A 23,412-nucleotide genomic window follows, 5' to 3' on the forward strand; every position below is an offset into this window, starting at 1 on the left:
TGAGGAAATGTAAGTTAAATGGATATTATTTAAAATCTGCCAACCTCATGATTAGTAAACAAATATAATAGGCAGTTCTTTGTGTGCTTCCAGCAAATATAGTTTTCTATCTCAAAAACAAAAGCATCTAATTTTAGTTATTAAATTCTACCAAGACAAGAAAAGTTTAAGAGAATAGGCAATGACAATTCTGGGCAACCTAACTGATTAATCGCGATTTCTTTTGGATTCAGTTACGCTATGTGGCTATGTGGTTCACACTGCCACAAATGACATTAAGTGAAGATTTTATGTACATTTATGTTGAAGTCTTTCTTCTTTAATCTGAGTGGTAATTTTATAGGGAAAATGAAGATTTTGTACAAGGTTCTATATAATGAGTTTTCCCCCTATAAATTATGCTAAATAATCCACCCACAAGGGATTATACAATTGCTCTGAAAGATATACAAATAAGTATTACTGAGCTTTAAAAAAAAATAAAACAAAACAGCTAAATTCCACTACAGAGTAATTACCTTGAGATTTTAACTGAATGCATAGCATGTCATTGCATTGTGCCAGGACATGTTTGTGCTGCTGGAGGGTTTGTTGTGGTTATATAAATTAGTACAGAATACACAATTTGCCAAGCCCAGTTCACCCTTCATCGTTTGGATGGGGAGAGAGTCCATGAATTGAAAGAAGTGTGTGTGCTGCTTTTTCTGAGCCTCTTAATTAAATTCTTTATAACAAAAGCCTCTCGGGTTGTATCTATTTATGTGCTTCAGTCAGTGTTTTCAAAGTGTTCTACAAGCACAAGTTATCCTTGCATTTGTTCCCAAATTAGATGTGGATGGGACCAACTTATGCAGAAGGAAAAACAAGTCAAAACAACAAAGCTTTTTAAGGACTCTCAAGAACTCCAGGACAGGAAATTTAAAAATTAAAAAACAAAGCAAAACAAACAAACCCCCCAGAAAAAAAACCCAAAACAAAAAACCCACCTTCCTTGGGTTATTTTTGATTTGTGACTTTTCTTGACAAGAGTAAGACAAAGTCTGATTTAGAGACTGTCCACACTTAAAAGGAAAGGAATTCATTTCACAGTTTCCAAGCAAGGGTATGAGATCTCTTGTCACATTTTCAGGGTTTAATTTCTCTCATTTTAGATTTTACTACTTATAACTTCAGCTTCTCTTTCTGCAGATGGGTGAATTAATATTTGTGTACTCCTTAGAAAGCTGGGGAGAATCTGGATAATCTAGAAGGGCCTGTAAAATTCCATGTGCTCTGTTCATATTTTCTTTATCACATTTTGAAGTTGGAGGAAAATGTTAATTTTTTTTTCTAGTTACCACTGAAGAATTTCCCAACTAAGTTTCTGCTATAGAAAAAGCTTTTTGTAGAAAAAGTTTTTCCCTTTGAAAAAACTTTCTACCCTGAAATATAGATTCAGTTACCATAGAAACACAAAAAATTCAAGAAGTATGACAAATTTATTGTAATTTTTTCCCCTTGGTACTATAGGTTAGGGGCAGGTTTGGTCATTAAAGAATGAATGGTTTATATTAGTGAAAAAATTACACGTTAAAATTCTATTTTGTCACTTTGTTTTAAAGGACAGAGAATATTTCCTTTATTCTAAAACAAGATTAAAAAATAACACTGTTCTTGTTGGTGACGGCTATGGATGTGTCCTGCTCCTTTAAGGGAATGGTCTCTTCATGGGGTCTTAACACACTTTACCACCGTCTTGCTAATGGGAGGCACATATTTTAAATCCAAATATTATTTTATTTAAATGATGAATTATGCACCATACAATAATTTCGATGTTTATTAATTACCTATGGAGGAACCCTGTGCCCGCAATATGCAAACTAGATACCATGATTGTGAAATTATGCACATGAAATTTCTCTTCTGGATATTTTGACTAAGCTGCTATTTGGGGGGAAAAAATGTGCTTATTAAATTTCTCAGAACATTGAGGGTGAATTTGTAGATCAAATGTAAGGCTTATTTATGCCTCAGGTTATAAATAAAAAACAATGAACAATATAGTGTGAAAAAAGTCAGAGGTACTTACAGAACGTATTTATGTACAGGGGGATCCTTAACATCACTTAATTAGGCCCTAATAAATAAACTGATGTAAATACATTTTAAGTATTCTTATTCCTGTTTAGGCTGTGTTCATTTTTTAAATTAAGAGCTACCACATAGTGAACATTCAGAGTGTCTCAGTTGCTATCTTAAGTGTTTTCTACGTGTTATTTTATTTACCACTCATGCTCTTGTTATCCCTGTATCACAGAAGAAGAAACTGAGGCTTGGAGGTTTAAAATAGCTTCTCCACCACCAAGCACCAGGCAGCGGCTGAGCCTAGACCTAAACATAGCCCAGAAGACTTTCAACAGCAAGTCATTAACCATCAGAGATTTGTGAAACTGATTTGGGGAATCAGTCATCAGCATTTAAAAAAAATTTTTTTTTTAATGGGATGGAATCAGATAAAATAGTACAGAAGATACACTAAGGCATCACAGAAAGGAAAGTATTATTTTGTGAAACTTTTGTTTTAAATACACATGCACATAGGTATGTGTAAACTGATTCTTGATGTGTTAAGTGCATTTCTCACTCTGGGTTTTGGTTTAAAAAATATGAAATATATTACTCTGGATCCTGAACACTTAACCATTATACAACTTCCCCACCTTCTTTTTTCTTTTTAAAACCCCAGTTATATAAAATCCAAGTGGATTAATTTTTATTTATCCTGAAATAAAAGCAACAGCAATCCGATTCGACAGAGCTCAGCACCATAGCTTGATGGAAGATACGTTAGTGCACAGATACATGTTCTATTCTGTCTTTTAAGATTCATGTTGAAAGAAGAAAAACAGCATAAGATTAATCCCTCTTGTAACAGACAGAATGCACAACAAAATCGAACACAAAGAATTTACAATAAAAACAACATAAACACAAAGTCTCATTTATTTTTGTTTGAAGCACAAAGGAGCTCACTCAGCACAAGAACAATAAGCAAACCAATACAAATATTGAGAAAAATTTCCCCATGAATACATACGATATATTCTTAAGAGCTGCAATCAGGAGTTTAACAAGATAAGGTGGTTTCTCTAAAGAATGCTTTCTGACAGGCTTATGAGTAGGAAATGGACAGTACATCACTGACACGTGACAGGTGAGCTAAGAATAACTTGTTATTCAACTTACTTGAACCTTGTGGACCTTGAAAGCCACCTTAAAATGTACATTAGGCTTCATCATTGGCCTCTCTGACTTCCACAGGTTAACCCCATAATTCTTGATCTCTCATACTCAGGACTGTGGGAGGTGGTGGGAGAAGAGGCTGGGTGTGAAAATGTGCTTGGTGAGCAATGCTGGGGGGTTTTCTAACAATGTCCATTCATTTTGTGCACTTCTGTGATTTTTCCTTTAGAGGCATTAATGAGTGTGAAGGTCCAAAGTCATATCTGAAGGAATTAGGTAGATCGGAAATTGCAAACATCTCCTTTAAGTCTTCCAAAAAAAAAACAAACTTAAAATTTCATAACAATTCACTCAATTTAAAAAATATTTCAAGTCACTGTCCATGGAACATTTGTTAGTCCAACATTCCATAACTCAGAACATTCTTTTTCAACCTGTTGTTTCCAGCATTATCATCAATTTAAGAAATGGACAACAGTGAAAAGATTTCCAGTTGGCTACATACAGAAGCCTCCAATCTGGATATCTGCAGGGCATAGCACAAAGTAGAATTGATATGCCTTCCAGTTTGTTTTCCATGTGTCTGGTTCTGAGATGAAAAGATTAAAAATAGGAGAGGTCTGGTAGGGAGTGAAGATCCAAATGCATTGCTGGATCTCACACCCATTATATATTTCCTTTCTAAAATCTCAGTTGCAGCTGCTGGCAGGGAAATTCAAGGGCCCATTTCAAAACCAGCTGAGCATAATGGGGTATTTTCCTACGACTCTGCTTCCTTTCCCGTGTAGAATTCTCAAGGAAGTAAAAAAGAGATTCAGTGGGGTTCAACACTCACAAGCATTACCTTAGAAAAACCTCTTCCTGGACTGAAGAGAGTTTGTCTGAGATATCCTGTTGGATTCTAAAACCCTTGACAGTTAAATTGGAGAAAGAGCTGGGGAATAAGGGAACAGTCTCCTCTGTCTCACTTTATAACTACTAGGACAAACTCTCATGTCCTAATCTTTAGTTTCCCACATTTGTCTCATTTGAAAATGATACAGATGATAGATAGATAGATAGATACGGGATTTAATATTAGTTTTTAATAAAATTGAGAGCTACATTGAGAGCATATTCTAGTAAACATCAATGGAAGGTATTGGTTAGAGTTTTCAAAATTAGGACTAAACTGTTTTGTTTCTTCTTGGGGATTAAAAAACAAAATAAACAAATGGACATTAAGATAAGGTAGAATCTGGAAAAGTGAATTAATTCCATGTTTAATATCAAGGCAGGCCTCATGGATTTGGTTTGTTTAGCTGTTCCTTTTTTTTTTTTTTTTTACAATTTTACTTCATATTCACAAAAGTAAAAGAACAGAAAAAGACAGCTCAACAAGTTATAGAAACATTAATCCTAAAAAGTTCAGAAATCTGAAAATGATATTCACCTTAGCTAATTAGCCTCCTTTTGTATTCTGATTCTAAAAATATTTTCTAAATTTATGACAGTTAACACTATTGAAGAAGTTTTTATCTTTTAAAATGCATTCCTTTAAAAATACCATGAAACATGCGACAAGTGTGAGGTACCATGAAAGGGCTGAAAAGAAGTTTGAATTCTCTCCTTCCTGCCAGAGAGCAAAATATTCAAGCATAAAGTGGCAAACAGTATTGGCTTGGAATACGGCCTCTTCACAGCCTACATTAGGCAAAGGCAACATTTTAAAATGCAGAACAACTGGCCACAAGGATGGCTAATGCCATTAGCACTGCAGAGAGCATATGCAACATCCAGGAACACTGCACTTGGAAAAACAAAACACAGAAGTGATAAGGGATGCAGGGAAATCAAAGTCCTTATAAACATTTCAATATATTCTGTTTTCACTAGGAAAGATATGCAGGTCTTAATATACTATCAGGGCTAAATTTAATGTTTGGCAGATTTGACTGTATGTGGCCATTCTTCCTGCTTCTGATGCCACAGTTAATTACATTTACTGCATGTGAATCCTAAACCTAAATGAAAACTGACGTTTAACATCAAAATGTCCACCCTTATTTGCAACAGCTGGGATTGTATATCTCATCTAAATTCCTGAGCCTACTCATCTGGGCTAGACACCATATAAGCAAGTTCCTTTGGCAGGTGCTGGGAGATAGAGCAGAAGACACCTGCTGGCACTATGGAGAAGCAGGGAGAAATCTGGCAGGGTCTCTTGGACCTGGTTCAGGAATCAGAAATACTGGAAATATAGAGACTGAGACCAGAAACTGGATTTATTGAGTTACTTAATATCTCACAATATTAATGTTGTTATTGAAAAAAAATACAAAACTAAAACCACAAAAATTTGTTTTCTTTAGGTATAGTGTATATGCGATCAAATCTTAAAGTGTTTCTACCAGAGGGCAGGGAAGACTGGACAAATTACTACTGAATTAATATAAATATGTGAAAACAAAACTTATAGTACAGGGGGAGGAATTGTGTCCTTAGTTCTGTTAATATAGAGTTAGCTATATTACATAAATTCTCAACCTAGGTAATACTAAGTAGTCACACCTAAACTCTAGATATGAGTGTTATGAGCAATGAAGAAAAACTATTCCTTTTCCTTGTTGGCTTATAGTATTTGGAAGTAAATGAAAAAAAAATGTATAGGATTTAAATATTCAAGTCAATACTTCTTAAGTATTTTATTACAAGGCAATAATTTGGTTTAATTCTGCTTTGTTAGGACATATAAAAATGTTCTTTGCTTTATTTAATGTTCCTAGATGTCGAGTACAGATTAAGTCCTATTAATATAAACATGAAGTGGAACATCTATTTCCTTTACACTAAAATTCCAATGTACTGATCATTATAGGAAATTTATCAGACATAACATTGGATAACATTGGAAAATGGAGTACTATCAATATGCAGAGTTAAAAGATTTTCAATTACCTTTTTAAATAGGATTTATCCTTCCATTTAAAATTCTAGCAGATTGATATCTGAGTATGAGATTCCAGCAACTGTGTTGTAGAGCTTGGGTAGAGTTGACCCTTTCTTGTAATAGAGTCCTTTGTGTTACTATTGGCAACTCTACGACTTGCCCCCATTTATGAGGACTACAGTCTACACAAACAGGAGTAAGGAATTTGTTTCTCCTCCAACAAAACTGAAGCAATAATAACATTGCACTGTAATAAACAAAGGTGGATTTTAAATACACAAAAATACAACTATTTATGCTACGTAGTAATATGAACAATATTCCTAAGAGATTTTATATCTTTAATATCCACTTCTATCAAACACTCTTGAGCACAGAGCTACATTAAGAAAGCATGTGGCATTCAATTTCTGACATTTCATCCCCAAAGAGGGCAAAACACAAAAATAACACATCTCTGAAATGTAAATCCCATTAAGTGAAAATTTCCAGAACACAAGTCAATCTAGAAACACATTTTACAGTTCAACAAAGTTCTCTTTTAAAATTATTTTCCTTTATATAATTCTCAAAACGCAATTCTAAGTGATTTTCCAAAATTGGTTCATAGCCTTTTTTTCCCTCACAAAAATATTTTCACTGGTCCACTTTCACTTAGAATTTTCTAATTTTTTTTTTTATTAGTTCAAAAGATCTACCCCGATAGGCATACCTTTTCTCTCTACATTACAAAATAAGAAATAGATTTTACTTAAATCTCATAAGAACATTACCAGCAAAAACGTTCCCTTTTGTTTGAGCTTGAAGTAAATCTGAACAGCTCAAAGGAGAAATTCCCATTTCACAAAATTATGAACTCTACCAACCAGGGAGTTGAGATAGTGCAACTTCCTTCGAATGATTTCTCAAGTGAATACTGGAACTAGACACAGAAAGAGATAGTCATCCCAACAAGGTACTAATTTTTGACTTTCTAACTCCGCCTCGGCAGACGCAGAACCACATTATCCCAGAAGAACTTCGCAGAGGCCCGAGGGTCTTACACTGAGCTTGAAAATGGGACCACCTGCTTCCCGCCCACATAAACCTCCTCGATATTACGGTCATCTCCTGAAAGAAAAGTCAATGAGTCAGTTATATACTTCTTTTGTGTTAATAATTATTTTCATTGCTATCGGTAGGGATTAAAAAACAAAAATAAACACTTCTCAGAGAGGAAATAAAACGTAGCTTGTCTTTTCTTTCAGATAGTTTAGAATCCAGGCAGGGAGACATGGTCAGTGGGAGATTCAAATTTGAGGATTAGGGAGTGAATTCTGCACCTAAGGTGGAAATCCCATAAAGTTGAAATGACCCTCTATTTTGCTTTCGGTTGCCCCCCCACCGGCTTGCGTTTCCAGCCCCTGTCGTAACAAGGAAAATTTATCTTTGAAGTCCCGAGTCAAAGCACGGTGAGGTGAATGGTCAGAGGCAAACCGAGCTCCACACGAAATAAGCCCCAGCGCGCCCATCTCAGATTCCCTCAAGGGGGCTGAACAGAAGGGGAGGCAGAGTAGTCTCTTCTGCACTGTTTATTATTTTCTCTCAGTGAGTAGAAATGAATGCCTTTTAACAAAGGTTAAACGCATGTGTGCAGAGATTTCACCACACACTTAGCACAAATAGAACACAGGGCGAAAGACTGCGGGGTGTCGAATGAGCATAAGAGGAACAGACGTGACGATCTTTCCCCCTTGGGCCTCCCATTCTTAGGGTAAGATTTACCACGGCAGATCGGGAGGATCGTGCACATTTTAAATCGCGTCTTCTAAATATTATGCCTTAAACAGGCTTAAAAAGTGTTAAAAAAACAACAACAAAAAAAAGAACAATGGCTCTAAATTTCTATAGGTTATATTAACCTATAGTACAATAAATACAGAGAATGATACCAAAGAATGAAATGAAAAAAAATTATTTTAAGTAAACACACATATCTACCTACCTAGATAGAGGAACTTCTGGATTACAACCTAAAACGGGAAATAAAAGTAATAAGATTTGCACACTTAGAAAAGTAAATTCATAACCAATAAGTTAGCAAAGCATAGAAATATAAATTTATTTTTGATGGCAAAATCAACTTTCATTAATTAAAAGTAAATGATCTTTTGCTTTAAAAATTATTATTATTGCCTGAAAGTTCTTGTTATATAACCTTGTAATCTTCAGAGGAAAAGTGTTAAATGAATTAAAAAATTAATATGACAAAATAATTCAAAACATTTCAAGAGATGTCTACTTACGAAAAATGATTAGAAGAATGGGACTGAGCCCTGTTCCTAGAAATTCACTCTTATAGAGAAGTTATTTATTTGTTTTAGGTACTAACTTCAAAAATCCAGGATCATTCTTCTAAGAGCCTCAATATGTTATATTTAGTATCAAATTTACTCTTACAAATGGATCAATATATAAATGGTAATAGTCTATTTTTTTTAGAAAACCTAATATCTTTCAAAGGGTTGTTATTAAAATAAATTAAAGTAACTATTTTATTTTACACAAAAGAAAAATTTTATAAGAGAAACAAAGCAATGAAACTCATTTTCTTACAAAATTAAGACAATTAATGAAGCACAGTGGTTAGAGCTCAATATCTGGTAGTCAGAAAGTCTTAGGTTTGCATCCAAACCCAGCTACTTTATTACTAGCTATGAGCCTCCCTTAGGCCTCACAGTCCTTATAGAAAATGGCAATATTAATAGTAACTACACCTCATAGAGTTGTTCTGATGTTTTAATAAGATGATATATGAAAATGCTTAACCCCATATCCAGCTAGCATACAGCAAGTGTTTAATAAGGGCTAGCACTTCAGCTCCTACACTTTGATTTATTGGACTTACTCCACTCAGCTAACATGGAGTTGAAGAAGGTCAACCACCACAACATGGAGCCTAGAGTGTCTACAACTGGAAGCGGGAGGAGTGCATCCAGTACCCATATGGAATCTAAGCCCTCACTTGACATAGATGTGCAATGGACACAACCAATCCAATGTCCACAGAGAAAATGTGGAATGGGTGTGGGAACGGTAGCCATGGTGGCTGCTGGGTGTGGGGAACGGGAGGAAGAAATGAGATGTGGAGGCGTTTTCGGGACGTGGAGTTGTCCTGGATAGTGCTTCATGGACAATTACGGGACATTATAGATCCCCCCAGGGCCCACTGGATGGAACGTGAGAGAGTCTGGGCTATGATGTGGACCATTGACTATGGGGTGCAGTGATGCTCAGAGATGAACTTACCAGGTGCAATGGATGTGTCATGATGATGGGAGAGAGTGTTGCTGTGGGGGGAGTGGGGGGCGGGGACGGTGGGGTTGAATGGGACCTCATATTTTTCATAATGTAATTTAAAAAAATAAATAATTAAAAAAAAAACAAAAAAAAAAATAAGGGCTAGCGATATTATGGTTGCTTATGGGAAAAATGCATTCAAAATATAACTATTTTGTCATTACCTTTATTCTTAATGATTCTTACATGAATTAGAATAATAATTCAAAGGGAACAAGCATCTCTCATAAGATTCTCCTGTTTTCCACAAAATTCTGTTTATTTATTCATTCATTCATTCTACGGTGAAGCTCTTATGACTACTTTATGGAGAAATGCCTTTTGATGAACTTACATTCACTTACCTCAGAAATATCACCAACAAAATCCCCATAAAACATGTCAATGGGAGAGTCTGATGCTTTGGGGTTGATCAGAAGTGCATCAAATTCTTTGCCCACTTCAAAGTTTCCAATCTCACCATCCAGCCCCAGAGCTACAGAGTGTAACAAGTTAATAAAGTCATTATTTGGAGCCATCACACCATGCAAAAGTCCCAGTTTGCAAGGATAGAATCTGCCAACATAGCACTAGAAAAAAATTAGTATTTTAATAGTGAAGCAAGAAAGTTCTCTCATTCCAGTAGGTCATAGGACCTCTACTTAACAGGAAGCAGAGTAAGGCCAGGAAAGCAGAATCTGAGAACAAACCAAATTCCCTCCATTACCATGATCATAATTCTCATGGTGTTAATTCATAGTACAGCTGGTCTGCGATTTCCCTTCATCCCTCTAAGAAACATGTCCCTCCTCCCCACAAAACTCCAGCTCTTTTCCCTGCTTTTTTTTTTCCTTTTTGTTCTATTAAACACCTAACAAGAATCTATTTTCATGAAACTGAAACGAGCTTCAAACAAATAAAAAATAATTATACTTTTACAGGCATATCCATCAAAAATTCCTTGGTTTAAATCTTCTGAATAGCAAAAAAAAAAAATTATTTCTCAGAGTAACTAGATCTCATAACTCAATGCTTCTGAAAGCAACCCAATTTCTTTGTAACAGTGAAGGTTTTCTGGTTGCCAGAGAAGAATGGTTTTCTAAAATTGGGCATTGTTCAATAACGTCTATTTACGCTGCCCATATCATTGCTAGTATTCACACTCCACAAGTACTGGACACCGGGTAAAGGTATCTCTCATTTTTACGATTTAATTTCAGAAGATGGGGTACTTAGCTTTTCTAGTTCACATGGGTATTAAATCCAAAGCACCCCAGGGCCTGTAATTTGAGTAAGGTGCACCCTGATGTAACAAATGGAAGCATGCATAAAAGGAAGGTCAGCTGGAGTACAGTATAAATTATTTCAATTTTTGCTTGGTTATATGTTCTGTCACTTTTAGGCTATAGTCCAATGTGGAAATTTTGAATTGCATATCCCTATTAGAACGGATTTCCAGAAATCTTTTGGAAATTTTTTGAGAATTGACTTAGAAATCCTCCTTGTGACTAAGAGTATTTATTTTAAAAGCAACTCTTTTATTCTCAGAAAAAGAAAAAAAAAAAGAGGTGTTTTTTTTTAGCTAAAGAACTCAGAGCAAGACAAAGATGTAAGAATAATTAGAAATTTTAAAAGCAGTTAGGTGACATCTACATACATAGAATTGTATGGGGAGGGACTAAATGAAACAGGAAGTCAATGGAAATTCTCTCCTCCACTGATTATACTCTGTATCTTTTTGATAAAGAGTTATGATAAATATGGGACTAAAATGACTGCATTCAACATGAAATTGTTGTCTGTGTAATAGGTTAGATAATCAGGTAATTTTACCAGGGTGCAGGTAATTTTTATGATATAAATTAACTAGGTTATTCATTAGAACATGGGCAGTTTAGGCATGAACTAACCATGAACTAGGCATGCTTTCAGTGACTTTGCAAATTGATATAAATTCAAATTGTTACAGATATATACAGCTGGTTGGTTAGCAGCTCAAACACATTTTAGGAGGTACAGTTTTGCTGCCTTTTGGAGCAAATGGCACATCTAGTTCTCTTAAGAGTGATTGTAAAGGCCGTGACAGAGGTGGGAAGATGCCCCATTTTAAACGAGGACTCGTTTATTTCACTTCACCTAGGTTGTAGTAGAGACGCAGTTAAGGAGAAGAAATTCCATAACAGTAAACTCAGTGGCCCAGTAAAGAGATAGAAAAGATACACAGCAAGGTAGAAATGATTTGGTAGGCACCCCATTCTGGCTTTCTCAGAAACAGGGTCCTGATGAAGCAATTCACAGAGGACCTAAAATAAAAAAAGTACTATTTAAATATAACCTGTTTGCCACAGGAAAATACAATGGTAAAACAACAATTTGAACTCAGGATGTGCAAACACGGGGCGGCGGTGGTGGGTGTCACACTTGTTTTAAAAGTGGGTGGCTTAAAACTTAAAACTTGAGAAAATGAAACCATAGATTTAGGGAAATGCAAACAGCATAGTCCCTATTGGTTTTTCTTGAAATGTCCCTTATGGTGTTCAATGTAGTCCATTCGGGAAGGTTCTCTTTCCATGGCTTTTTGCCTCAATTGCCCTTCATCTTTAAGACCCAGGGTATCTAGCATATATCTACATCTATATCTATACTATCACCCTTCCAGATTACGCCATAATTCTAATACAACCAGCAACTGCTATTTTTTTCCTACAAAAATGTCATTATATGGGAGAAATGGGAAAAGCTGAATAATATTTGCCTATCAACCGGTTATAGCTTTATATTTTTCTCCTTTTAAAGAGACTTGGGTAATTAGCATACTTAAATACATATATTAAAAAGAATAAAGGCAGGGATTTATCTAGGAAGATATCACAGTAGAAGGCAGCAGGTAAGAAGAACCTGCACTCTGGCATCAGATTTTCTGGATTCAAATTGTGGCATGCTGAAGTTTGACAGCTGTGTAAGCCTTGGGTTCCTTTTTTGTAAAATGGAATTAATAACAGTGATTATGAGGATTGAGTAACAAAACATATAAGGCATTTTGCATAGTGCCTCCCACATGATAAGCACTCAATAAATCTTGGCTACTATTTTTACTATAATTATTAATATCACTGAAGACAACAGAGAGCCTATTACTTGACTCAATAGGACATACTGCTGGACTTAATGTGAAAACTGATTATTTTAAAGAACGCATATGCCTGCAACCAGTATGAATATCTATTAAATCAATTAATGAAGGACACAGATTGTCATGACTGTACGTTGTGTCAGAGAAAAACAAAGTAGTCATTACCTTGGCTTCCTCCAAGAGTAGCTAGTCTGAAGACTTCTTTGAGGGTGAGACTTTTCTCATTTACCTTATTAATTAAAAGGATATTAGAAACCATCACTGCTCTCCTGATTGCATCAAGCATTGAAGATGAATAACCACCAGCCACATCTGCCATAGATAAAATAAAGTTAAGAGAGTAACCTTAGGAGAATAAATGGACTATTAGGAAATAAGGCTGTTTTGTGTTTTCATTTTGTTTTTTAGTGACAGATATCTAATCTCTAATATACTTAAAGAAAAGATTTTATCAATAATGACAGAATAGTCATAGGCCAACATTTAAAGGAATTCAAAACCTGCAACAAGTATCAAATGTATACCCAAATGATTAATGAAGTTGAGAAGTTTTTATCTCTGAATATTCCCTGGAAGAACCCTCAGGGAAATGGTTCAAAAATGCCTGCATAGTTATAACTATAACTTAGGTAACATAAAATAAGCTTATAGTTCTATGCTATAAAAACTTGCCCTAACTCTGTATTGAGATGAGAAATTAACAGAAAATTTAAAAAACCCACCTCTTTATAATAAATTTTTAGGAAATAGCTTGCAGAATGAATTTATATGTTTTGGAAAATTAGTTTATTAAATAGGCAGTGCTGATATAGATAACATTATATGTTGGTTAGCATCATTAGACGGGGAATGAAATTTTCAGTGATTTAAATAAAGCACCTAATCATAATTAAATTGAAACACTATCTGTGACAAACGAATATCAGAGGTAGTAAATGAGTTTTTATAAATAAATTCCAAGTAAGTTAGCATGTTTTATTAGAGGAAAAGTATAACTATAGCTAATAAAATATATTTTCTTTTTCAAGGTATCTTTCTATCATTTCTAGGTAGGCATATATACTTGTTAGTGCCAATATATAGATATATTGCAAAGATAAAAAGTAATAGCCTATTCAATAATAATTCTAGATGGCAGTTCAATTTTATGTTCAATTGTCTTATGCGTCCTTAAATAAACTTGTATGGAATTTTTTAGCACATACTTTAATTAAACCGAAACACTATTACCAGAGGATTATCAGTTCTCTGAAAAGTTGTACTATTCCTGTGGAGAGCCCTGCAAACTAGGGTCCCCAGAAGCCTGCAAAGCAGGCCCCAAGGTTCACAGTAAGAATGTAGACAAAGTGCACCTGGAGAGTCTGGAGATAAAATAGGAGGTGCCCACTGGGCAAGGTCATGTGCTGAGCTGAATATGCCGAGTGTGGATAAGAAAGAAACTGTCTTGTCTGTAGGTTTATGAATAGAAGAATAACTTTTTTATTTGTAGTAACCTAGAAACGCAACCCCTCGAATGTGCGGTTTCCCCTTATGGTATAAAATAAAGTGCGTGATTAAGCCAAGGGCCTGAGGTGTTGCAAGCCCCTCATGGTCCACCTGGCCCCCCTATTTTGTCTTTCATTTCTCAGCCTCCACTCCTCCCACTTCAGGAACCTGTTCAGCTGTGTGGGTCGCAGCAATTCCTATTTAAGTTATAAGTCTGTGTTAATATCCAGTAACCATCCATAGCATCAAACTAAGGAAAATAAACACAATCTGGGAAAATACACATTAATCTTGATATATTTTGCCTACTGTTTTCTTCTTTGTTGCAAGAACAAATAAATGTTAGGTGGAAAAGGCAAAATAAAATGATATCCCTATATAATTTGAAAGCACATAAAGCCTGAATATATAGTTCCTATAAAAAATAAAATAAAAATAGAAAAGAAACATAGAAAAATAAAAGAAATGCAATTAGGATGGTGAGAATATGGAATATTTCCACATGGAAATATGGATGAGTATGGATGGTGTGAATACTTGCAGTTATTAAAAAATAGTTACATAAAATATTATAGAGAGTAATAAATTCCTCACTATCTAATCAAAATTATCCCTATAGAAAAAATAATGGTGGATGAAGAAACAATACTGTGCAATTTCCTGAGGATATTTTCAGAGATGCCTTATTATGATGCTGATATAATCATCTTATATTCTTCTGGTTGCCAATGTTATATTAGTAAAATAACTGCCAACAAAGGAACAACAATGTATTGGTCAAAAAATAAAGCACAGGCCAGACAAACTACAGTATTTAGTCAGGACCATTTGTTTAAGAGTCAAACTTTCCTTCCAGGGGATTTCCATTGTGGTAGTAATTTCCTAGTAGCTTGCCCAATTACTGGGTGAGGCAAGTGGCTTCCCCAGCCATCCATAGCACATTTAATGTAGGCAAAATCCCTGGTGACTACTAGGAATATTTTATTTATCATATAAGTGTAAGTGTGATAGGGCAGAAAGAGAAATAATGAACTTCCACATTTTACAGACCTGGTTTTAAACTGTCCATCTGGAACTTTCTTACTGTGTTTACTTTTCTTTTTTCTTTTTTAGCTATCAGTATTGGTGATTAAACCAGAGACCTCACGTATGGCAAGGGGCACTCAACCACTAAACCACACCAGCTCCCCTGAGATGGTTTTTTTCACGTACTTGTTTGCTGTTTGTTTTTGCTTTTAGGAGGTATTAGGACCAAACCCAGGACCTCCCATGCAGGAAGCACGTGCTCAACTGCTTGATTCACATCCACGCCCGCTGTGTTGACTCTTGGTCAGTTTGTCAAGAATGAATGTCTGTGACACCTAAGTACCTCATAAAATAGAAATAATACCACCTGCCTTAGTTGCTGAGATTCTCCAATTAAATAACATAAGTGATGGAAAATGAGGACCAAAGAGGAGAAAATTGTATGAGTGGGGAGGAAAATGGATGCAGGGATATGTATTTTTTCTGAGAAAATTTCTTCTCAAACCTTAAAGCCCCTTCCCTTACTCTCACCATGATAAAGACTGGCACCCTCCCTTGCTTGCCAGAGTCAATTTAAGGACATTATTTATTTATAGGAAGACCCCAAAGAAACACACAAGAGTGACAACTTGAGGGAGAAGAAAACGGAAAGACAAAAGGAAATAATTTTGTGTGCGTGTTTATTTCTCATGCACACATTCCTTTATTCAACAGTCATTTACTCAGTATCTGATATGCGCTCCATGCAGGGAAAGCACTCATAAATAAAACATATGGGCTCCCTGCATGATCTGACTAGTGTAGGTGAAAGGAAAAAAAAGACACTTAGACAAAATTATTGACTATAGAGGAACGGATGTAGCTCAATTTGTTGAGCACTTGCTTCCCATGTAGGAGGCCCAGGTTCAATCTCCCATACCTCCTAAAAAATAAAAAAAAACCCAAAACCATAAGTGATTGTGTTCAGATTAGTGACAGAGAAAGTAGAGATAGAGGGCCATTTAGATAGGATGGTCAGGGAAGATTTCAAGACAATGACATCTGAACTAAAACAGCAGGGAGAAGAACTCTGCCATGCAAAGAGAGATAAAGAACATTCCAGGCAGGGAACAGAATATACAAAGGTCTGTGGACAGAAGTCAGTATGGTTCATAGGGGGCATTAAAAAGTAGGCAGTGGGAAACGGACTTTGGCCCAGTGGTTAGGGCGTCCGTCTACCACATGGGAGGCCCGCGGTTCAGGCCCCGGGCCTCCTTGACCCGTGTGGAGCTGGCCCATGCGCAGTGCTGATGCGCGCGGGGAGTGCCCTGCCACGCAGGGGTGTCCCCCGCGTGGGGCAGTGCGCCCGTGGGGAGAGCCGCCCAGCGCGAAGGAGGGAGCAGCCTGCCGAGGAATGGCGCCGCCCACACTTCCCGTGCAGCTGACGACAACAGAAGCGGACAAAGAAGCAAGGCGCAGCAAAAAGACACAGAAAACAGACAACCGGGGGAGGGGAATTAAATAAATAAAAAAATAAATAAATCTTTTAAAAAAAAAAAAGTAGGCAGTGTATGCTGAGGATGTTATATAATAATATACAATAGGTTCACAGAATTACTTTACTGAAAGAAAAAAAAAAGCTCCAAGGGTTTCAGATACAGGATTGTGGAGGACCTATATTTCTATTTTGAAGATACATACACACACACACAAAGTGGTACCATTCAGAAGTAAAGAACATGTTTTAACTGAGCAAAAGCTGAGGGAAGGGAGAGGGAAGAATAGATGTAACATGGGGCATTTGGGGGGACACTGGAATTGTTCTGCATGATACTGCAATGATGGATTCAAGCCATTATACATTTTGTCAAAACCTATAAAATTATGCAGTGCAAAGTGTAAAGCATAATGTAAACTACAGACCATAGTTAGTAGCCATGTTCCAGTTGTAACAAATGTACCACACTAATGAAAGATGTTAATGGGGGAAAGCGTGGGAGGGAGATAGGGTGGAATATACGGGAATTCCCTATATTTTCAATGTAACATTTATGTAATGTAAAGCTTTTTTTTTTTAAATAAAGAAAAAAAGAACATTAAAAAAAAGTAGCCAGTGTAGGGAGAGGAGAGTAGTATGAGATGAGGTGGAACGTGGTTGGTTATTGAACCGTGCAGAGCTCTGTGAGTCTGGTAAGGAGGCTTGCACATTCAAAATTCCACCGAAGGGTTGTAAACAGGAGGGGGTGAAAATGACCAGATTTTCATTGTGATTCTACTCAAAAGAGAAGAATGGATTGGAAGGGACCCAAGGTGAACATGAGGTTAGGAAGCTAGATCTGTCTGTTGTATCAGTAGGTGGTGGCTGAGAGAAAAGATGGGCTCAGGAAGTAGTTGAGTCATGAGGCTGGGCAATGTGTTGGAGCAGACCTTAGCAGTGAGGTGGGCGTGGGGGGGAAGGAAGTCCCAAGAATGATGTCCAAGGTTGGGATCTGAGAAACTGGATTCCCTGGAAAGGAGAACTATGTAAGAGGACCAAGCTGAAATGTGCTTTTGGATATAATGAAGTTTGAGATTTCTTTGAGAAGTTTGAAAGTAGCAGTTGAAAATGTAGGTTAGTAATTCAAATGAGGAATCTGGGCTGGATAATAAAAATCGGTAAGTCATCTAAGTACACGTAATAATTGAAGCCATAGGTAGGGATGGTATTTTCCTGGAAGTTAAGTTTAAAGCAAAAAAAGAAAAGGCCCTAAGACAGAGCCTTGAAGAAAAGTTTTTCAAGGGCCAGGGTGAGGTGAGAGGGGGCTGGGAAGACTAGAAAAAGGAAAACTAGAGTGTTTGTTTCATTGACTCTAAGATAAGATTGTTTTGACAACAGCAAGAGTAGTCAGACACGCAAATGCTGCTGAGCCCACAGAGACAAGGACAGAATGGGTCCTTTGGAGACTGCAGCTGAGAGGTCACTGTGGTGACAGCCCAGGGGAGCTGGACAAAGGCAGCTACCATGGAGGGTGGGGCAAGAAACCAGACTGAAGGAGCGAAGGGGTGGAAGAGGTCCAGTAAGTGGTGGCATTGCGGTACCCACTCTTTGTCAAAGTTTGGCTGTGAAGAGGAGCAGAGAGTTGAGGCAGGAGCCAGAAGACAGATGTCCTGTTGAGAGAGGTTATGTATTGTTTCTTTGCTCAAACAATCAGGAGAGACTAGGGAGTGTGTGCTGGTAGAAATGATGCAGGAGAAGACACTGATGTTTCAGGAAAGTCAGTGACCAAAGGAATTTGTAGAGATAATGTGAGAAGGGGAGACTATGGAACACACAGCCGTCACCATACTTTGGTATTCTGCCTTTGATTGGAGGAAGGACAGGTGTTTTTTTGTTTGTTTGTTTTTTGTTTGCTTTGTTTTAGCTGTAGCAGGAAAGAGAAAATGCAAGCAGATGCAGGAAAGTGTATGGATTTGGTGGTCGGAAGAAGAGAAGAGTTTCTGATTGTTTCTCTTTTCTAAATGACTTATGAGGTAAAGTCTCCAGCCGGAAGTGAAGAGGTTTGAGGTAGGGTAGAACGTTTAAGAAAAAAGTGTGAAAAAACTGTCCTGGAAGATATGCTTATTAGAGAAACATAATTGTCTATGCAGGCAGTGTTGAAGGCCTTTTGGTATCTGAGATCTTACATTTAAAATTAAACCCCACTGGATGATTTTCTCTAGCAACTTCCAGGTGCTTAGCTGCAGGCACTGAGAAGGGGAACTGTTGAATTAATCAAGGTCTGCGCTTTTGCGAAGTGAGTACAAAGAAAAAGAGAGAGGTCTGAGAAGAGAGGATGTTTCCAAGGGAATGATTATAGTGATGAACTCTGGCACCATGTAAAAGGGGTAAATTAAGAAGGGAATAGTTGATTGTGAGAAAGCGCTGAATCACTGGATTGGAGTTCATAATAAGACCAAAGTTCTGTTTCCTTGGGAATAACGAATAAGTAAGTGGGAAGCAAAGGCAATTATGGCTGAAAAGGGGGTGAGGGGAACAATGGCTCTATGTTTTTTGTTTAATTGAATTTTTAGTAAACTTGTTTTATACTTTTATTTTTCTTTCAGATTCCTTTTTTGTGTGTGTGGTCTTTTATTACGTTTTCTTTTTTTTTATGTTTTTTTTGTGTTTTAAAAAGGCAGAATCCTATTCTTTAAAATTCTTTAAGTAGTTATCTTTAATATTTTCATACTATAAAGTCAGAGGTGAAATATGATGTTTGATTCCCTCTTTTCTGAGACAAAGGAGTTTCATACACAAATTTTTGCTCCTATTTGCCAAATACATCTTCATCCTGAAGCAGTCTTGTAAGATAGAGAACTAATAGATCTGGAACCTGGCAGAGAGTACACGTGGACATCAGTAACCCCCAAGATGGAGGTTGGAAGACCCCACCCCTCAAGATTCTGCTATCCAGAACAAAGACTTCTTCTGGAGCAAGGAAAAGCCCGAGGTTCCCTAGGGACTTTCATCATTGGGTCCTCACTAGGGGATTGATGGGTGGGGTCATCAATCAGAACAGCAAACAGCTGGAACCCCTCCCCTGCCATTAGCGAAGGGGTGGAATAATTAATAGTTTAGAAAGCAAACATGAGGCCTGAGCTCGCTCTAGCCCTGCCCTCTTGCCTTGCCTCTGGACCCGTTCCTGCCCTCTGTGTGCCGGCCACCATTTTTCCTCTGCCATGTGGCCACACAAGTAAACCTGGGGATTTGTAATCTATAATGGGGAATTATAGCTTGTAAATCAGCCCTTTTTATCCCTTTTCAACCCGTCCTCTCTACCTGTTATTTTCTCCCATTTCTCTTCCCTCCCTACCTGAATAAATTACTGGCCTAACTCACCAAACATGCTCTTGAAATTCGTTTCTCCAGCATAGCCAAGAACCTAAATGAAATCCAGAAACAATCCTCTTAGCTTAGGCTAAACCACAACTTTCTGGTGTTAACAAAATCAGAAGATAGAAGAGCGTTTTTAGCACTTGAAAAGTTCTTTCTTGCAAAGCATATATTATTTTTAATTTTTTAAAATAAAACACCAAAGACATCCAAAATGATATAAAGAAAATATAAAACCAAAACTCAAGGACCTGACACTCAGTTTCAGTAATGGGCATTGTCATGTCTATCAGTCTCAGGAATCGCTTCCTTGCCAGAGGGAAACACTTTCCTGATTTATGTTTCCATTCTGATTGTTGTTGTTTTAAAAATACCTGTTACTTTTCATATCGCATGTGTTCTCTCTTGAGGTATATTTTTTTCCTTTCCCTTCAGTTTTTATGATGTAGGCTATGGGTGGGGTGGGCTGTTCATCTCTTCATAGATAACCTGACTGAGTTGTTGTGTGTTTGGGACAGTGAGAACTACAGCCCTGCCCTTGGTAACCATGACAACAACTCCAGTACTGGAGAAACAGTTTCACAATGGAAACTCTATAAACTTAAATATTCAGGGACAATGCAAACCAAATGTGCTAAAAGCTTATCTAGAATGTATGAAGTCCATCCTAAAAGCTTACCTAGGATATGGAAGATACATGTTAATTCAAGCCTATTGAGCACTGAAACAAAGAACCATTTGACCCTTCCTCTGTATAAAAAGAACTCAAAAATCTTGTTCAGGGCCCAGATTTTGGAATGAGAAGCTCCGAGCCGGCTGGTGGTAAATAAATCCTTTTTCCTTCCCAAAATTACTCCTTAGTCCTGGCCTTTCTATACACAAATAATTGAACCTCTCTCGACTTCCACAACACTTTATATTACAATTCTTCTGACTTATTTTATTTTAATTGAGCTTAGCTTTCTCTAACAATCCTATTGTACCATTATGTCTGTGTATTTCATTTTGCCTCATATATCATGGGTTGATATAAATTTTCAAGTAATTCTTTAAAAGCGTTCATGGGGAAAACATTTTCCAAGCCTTTGTACATGTAAGAATTTTGTTGCCTTCAAACATGAAGGAGAATTTGGTCAGATATAATATTCTCAAACGAGTCACTCTATCATGTCTAGAAATTCTTTCTTACCATTTGACATTTTGAGTGCCAGGCGAAAAAAAAATTTGAAGTCAAACTTTTTAAAAAAATTGTTTTGCTAATAACTGATTTCTTCCCTTGCCTTACTGTGTTAGGAAGTTTTTTCTTTATCCTTATAATTCAAATATTTTGCAAGGGTAAGTTCAGTATGATTTAACATAGAACAGGATAAACTCTTTCAATATGATAGCTCTTTCTTAAGCTCAGAAAAGATTAGCTTTTAAAGTTCTCTCTGATTGTTGATTCTGTTCCATTTGTTTTGGGTTCTCCATTAGGGAAATCCCACATTTGTGGTTGTTTTTTTGTTTCTTACATACAATGTAAATGGCTTATTTAACAGTTGCAGATCATCTCCATGGGCCGGATGGTCCACCCAGACATCCAGGACCCAGCAGGCTCAGTGCAGCCTCCCAGCCTCTCCTTCAGACTCCTACAGAGTGAGCGTGTCGCCCTGGCGCACCGGCCCTTTCCCGTTGCGGATGATGCTATAGCTTCTGCCCCCTGTGTGGATCACCCTCAAACACACCTTCTGATTTTTGGTTCTCCATCACTGACTTAATTTTCTGCAACAAAAATACTCCTCATGGCCTGCTACATGATTGGTTGGTTGATTTTTTAATGATATATAATTTAGAGATCATGAAAGGCACAGATCTTAGGTGTTCACTTAAAATGTGGACAATTGTATATACCAATTTAACTACGTTCCCACAACAAGGAATTAAACATTTCCATCACTCCAGTACATTCCCTCATGTGGCCCTTTCCAGTCAATTCCCCTCCCCACTGCCTCCCACTCCTTGACAACCACTTTCTGATGTCTAGCAACATAAGTTAGTTCTGTCTGTCCCTGGATTTTATATATATGGAATCACACAGCATGCACTCTTTTGTGCTGGCTTCTTTCACTTGAAAAAGTGTTTTTGAGATTTATGCATGCTTTTGCATATATCAGTGATTTGGCTTTTTTGTTTTGATATGGGCTATGGGTGGGAGGCTGTTTTAATTGCTGATTAGTATTTCATTATATGAAAATACCATAATTGACTTATCCATTCCCCTACTGACAGACACTTGGGTTGTTTCCAGTTTTTGGCTATTGTGAATAAAGCTAGCATAAACATTCTTGTATGGGTCTTTTTGTAAACATGTGTTTGCATTTCTTTTGGGCAATTACCTAGGAGCAGAAATGCTAGGTCTTATGGAGATAATAGTTAACTTTATAAGAAACTGCCAAAAAGTACTCCAAAATGGCTATTGCCTTCCAGCAGTGTATGGGAATCTACATGTATTTTTTTCTCATTTTTTTTTGTAGTTTCCTTCTTTCATTAAAAAAATTTTCCTTTTCCACCACAACTTATAGCCTTTTCATAGAGCCATGTCTTTTTTTTGTTTTAGAAGTTAACTGGGTATTGAACCCAGGACCTCGTACATGGGAAGCAGGCACTCAGCCACTGAGCTACATCTGTTCCCCCATGTCTTTTTATTACTCCAGGGATGATGGCAATATCCTGAAAATGTCTTCCATATCCTGAAGTAGGTTGTTTTCAGAGATCTGTCCTCCTTTTATTCTTTTTAATGTTGCTCTCTCAATATTTTTGTTAAATTTTGTTAAATATTTGTAAAATTTTGGATTGTCTCTTATCTAATATTAGAGAAAAATAAGATTTGCCAGAATTGTTTCAGAAAGGGTAAATGAATGGCTGTTGATCCTGCTTTCTGCCCATAGTATGAAGTTAAATAATCTAAAATCTTCAGTTGAAGGGCAAGTTGATCCATAAAGTTCATGTAGAGAATAGAATGATTTCTGGGGTAGAAGACTATGTAAAAATGCAACAGCATACTATAAATTATGCTAATGCATCATATTTAATCAAATATTTGCTCAACATACCAAATGTGTGCTTTTCTTTTTAAACACAACAACCTTGCTCTTTCAAATCTTTCTTGACTAGTGATATATGCCATGCACTGGGCTAACCACTTCATATACTTTTTTTTTTTTTCATTTAATTCCCACAATAAGCTATAAGATAGCTGTTGTTGTTGTTATCCTAATACAAATTAGAAAAGAAACTAACTCGTTCAAGGTCTTAACAGCTAATAAGCAACAGATACTGAATTCAAAGCTGGAGCTTTACCTAAACTTTTTGGCCATAGCTACATAATTAAAGTGAAGAACTAGAAGTCACGTGATAAATTTAAATCATGGAGACAAAGAATCCTAGAAAATCTGAAAGCAGTTCCTACCTAATTTCTACATTCCT

The 23,412-nt window shown here is 36.7% G+C and overlaps 1 protein-coding gene across 2 annotated transcripts in view; it reads right to left on the minus strand.

Annotated features, from left to right (window-relative positions):
* Positions 1 to 2,967: 2,967 nt before the first annotated feature.
* GDA (guanine deaminase) overlaps positions 2,968 to 23,412 on the minus strand; it is a 99,659-nt gene continuing 79,214 nt past the window's right edge. For both annotated transcript variants that reach the window (XM_058301668.1, XM_058301669.1), the window contains exons 11-14: positions 12,771 to 12,917; positions 9,838 to 9,968; positions 8,139 to 8,166; positions 2,968 to 7,264 (exon numbers count right to left, since the gene is read on the minus strand). In XM_058301668.1, the coding sequence (XP_058157651.1) occupies positions 7,194 to 7,264; positions 8,139 to 8,166; positions 9,838 to 9,968; positions 12,771 to 12,917 (377 nt within the window). In that variant the 3' untranslated portion in view covers positions 2,968 to 7,193. The remainder of the gene's footprint in view (positions 7,265 to 8,138; positions 8,167 to 9,837; positions 9,969 to 12,770; positions 12,918 to 23,412) is intronic.

Source organism: Dasypus novemcinctus, chromosome 8, assembly GCF_030445035.2.
Source record: "Dasypus novemcinctus isolate mDasNov1 chromosome 8, mDasNov1.1.hap2, whole genome shotgun sequence".
In the NCBI taxonomy this organism is placed as follows: Eukaryota; Metazoa; Chordata; class Mammalia; order Cingulata; family Dasypodidae; genus Dasypus; species Dasypus novemcinctus.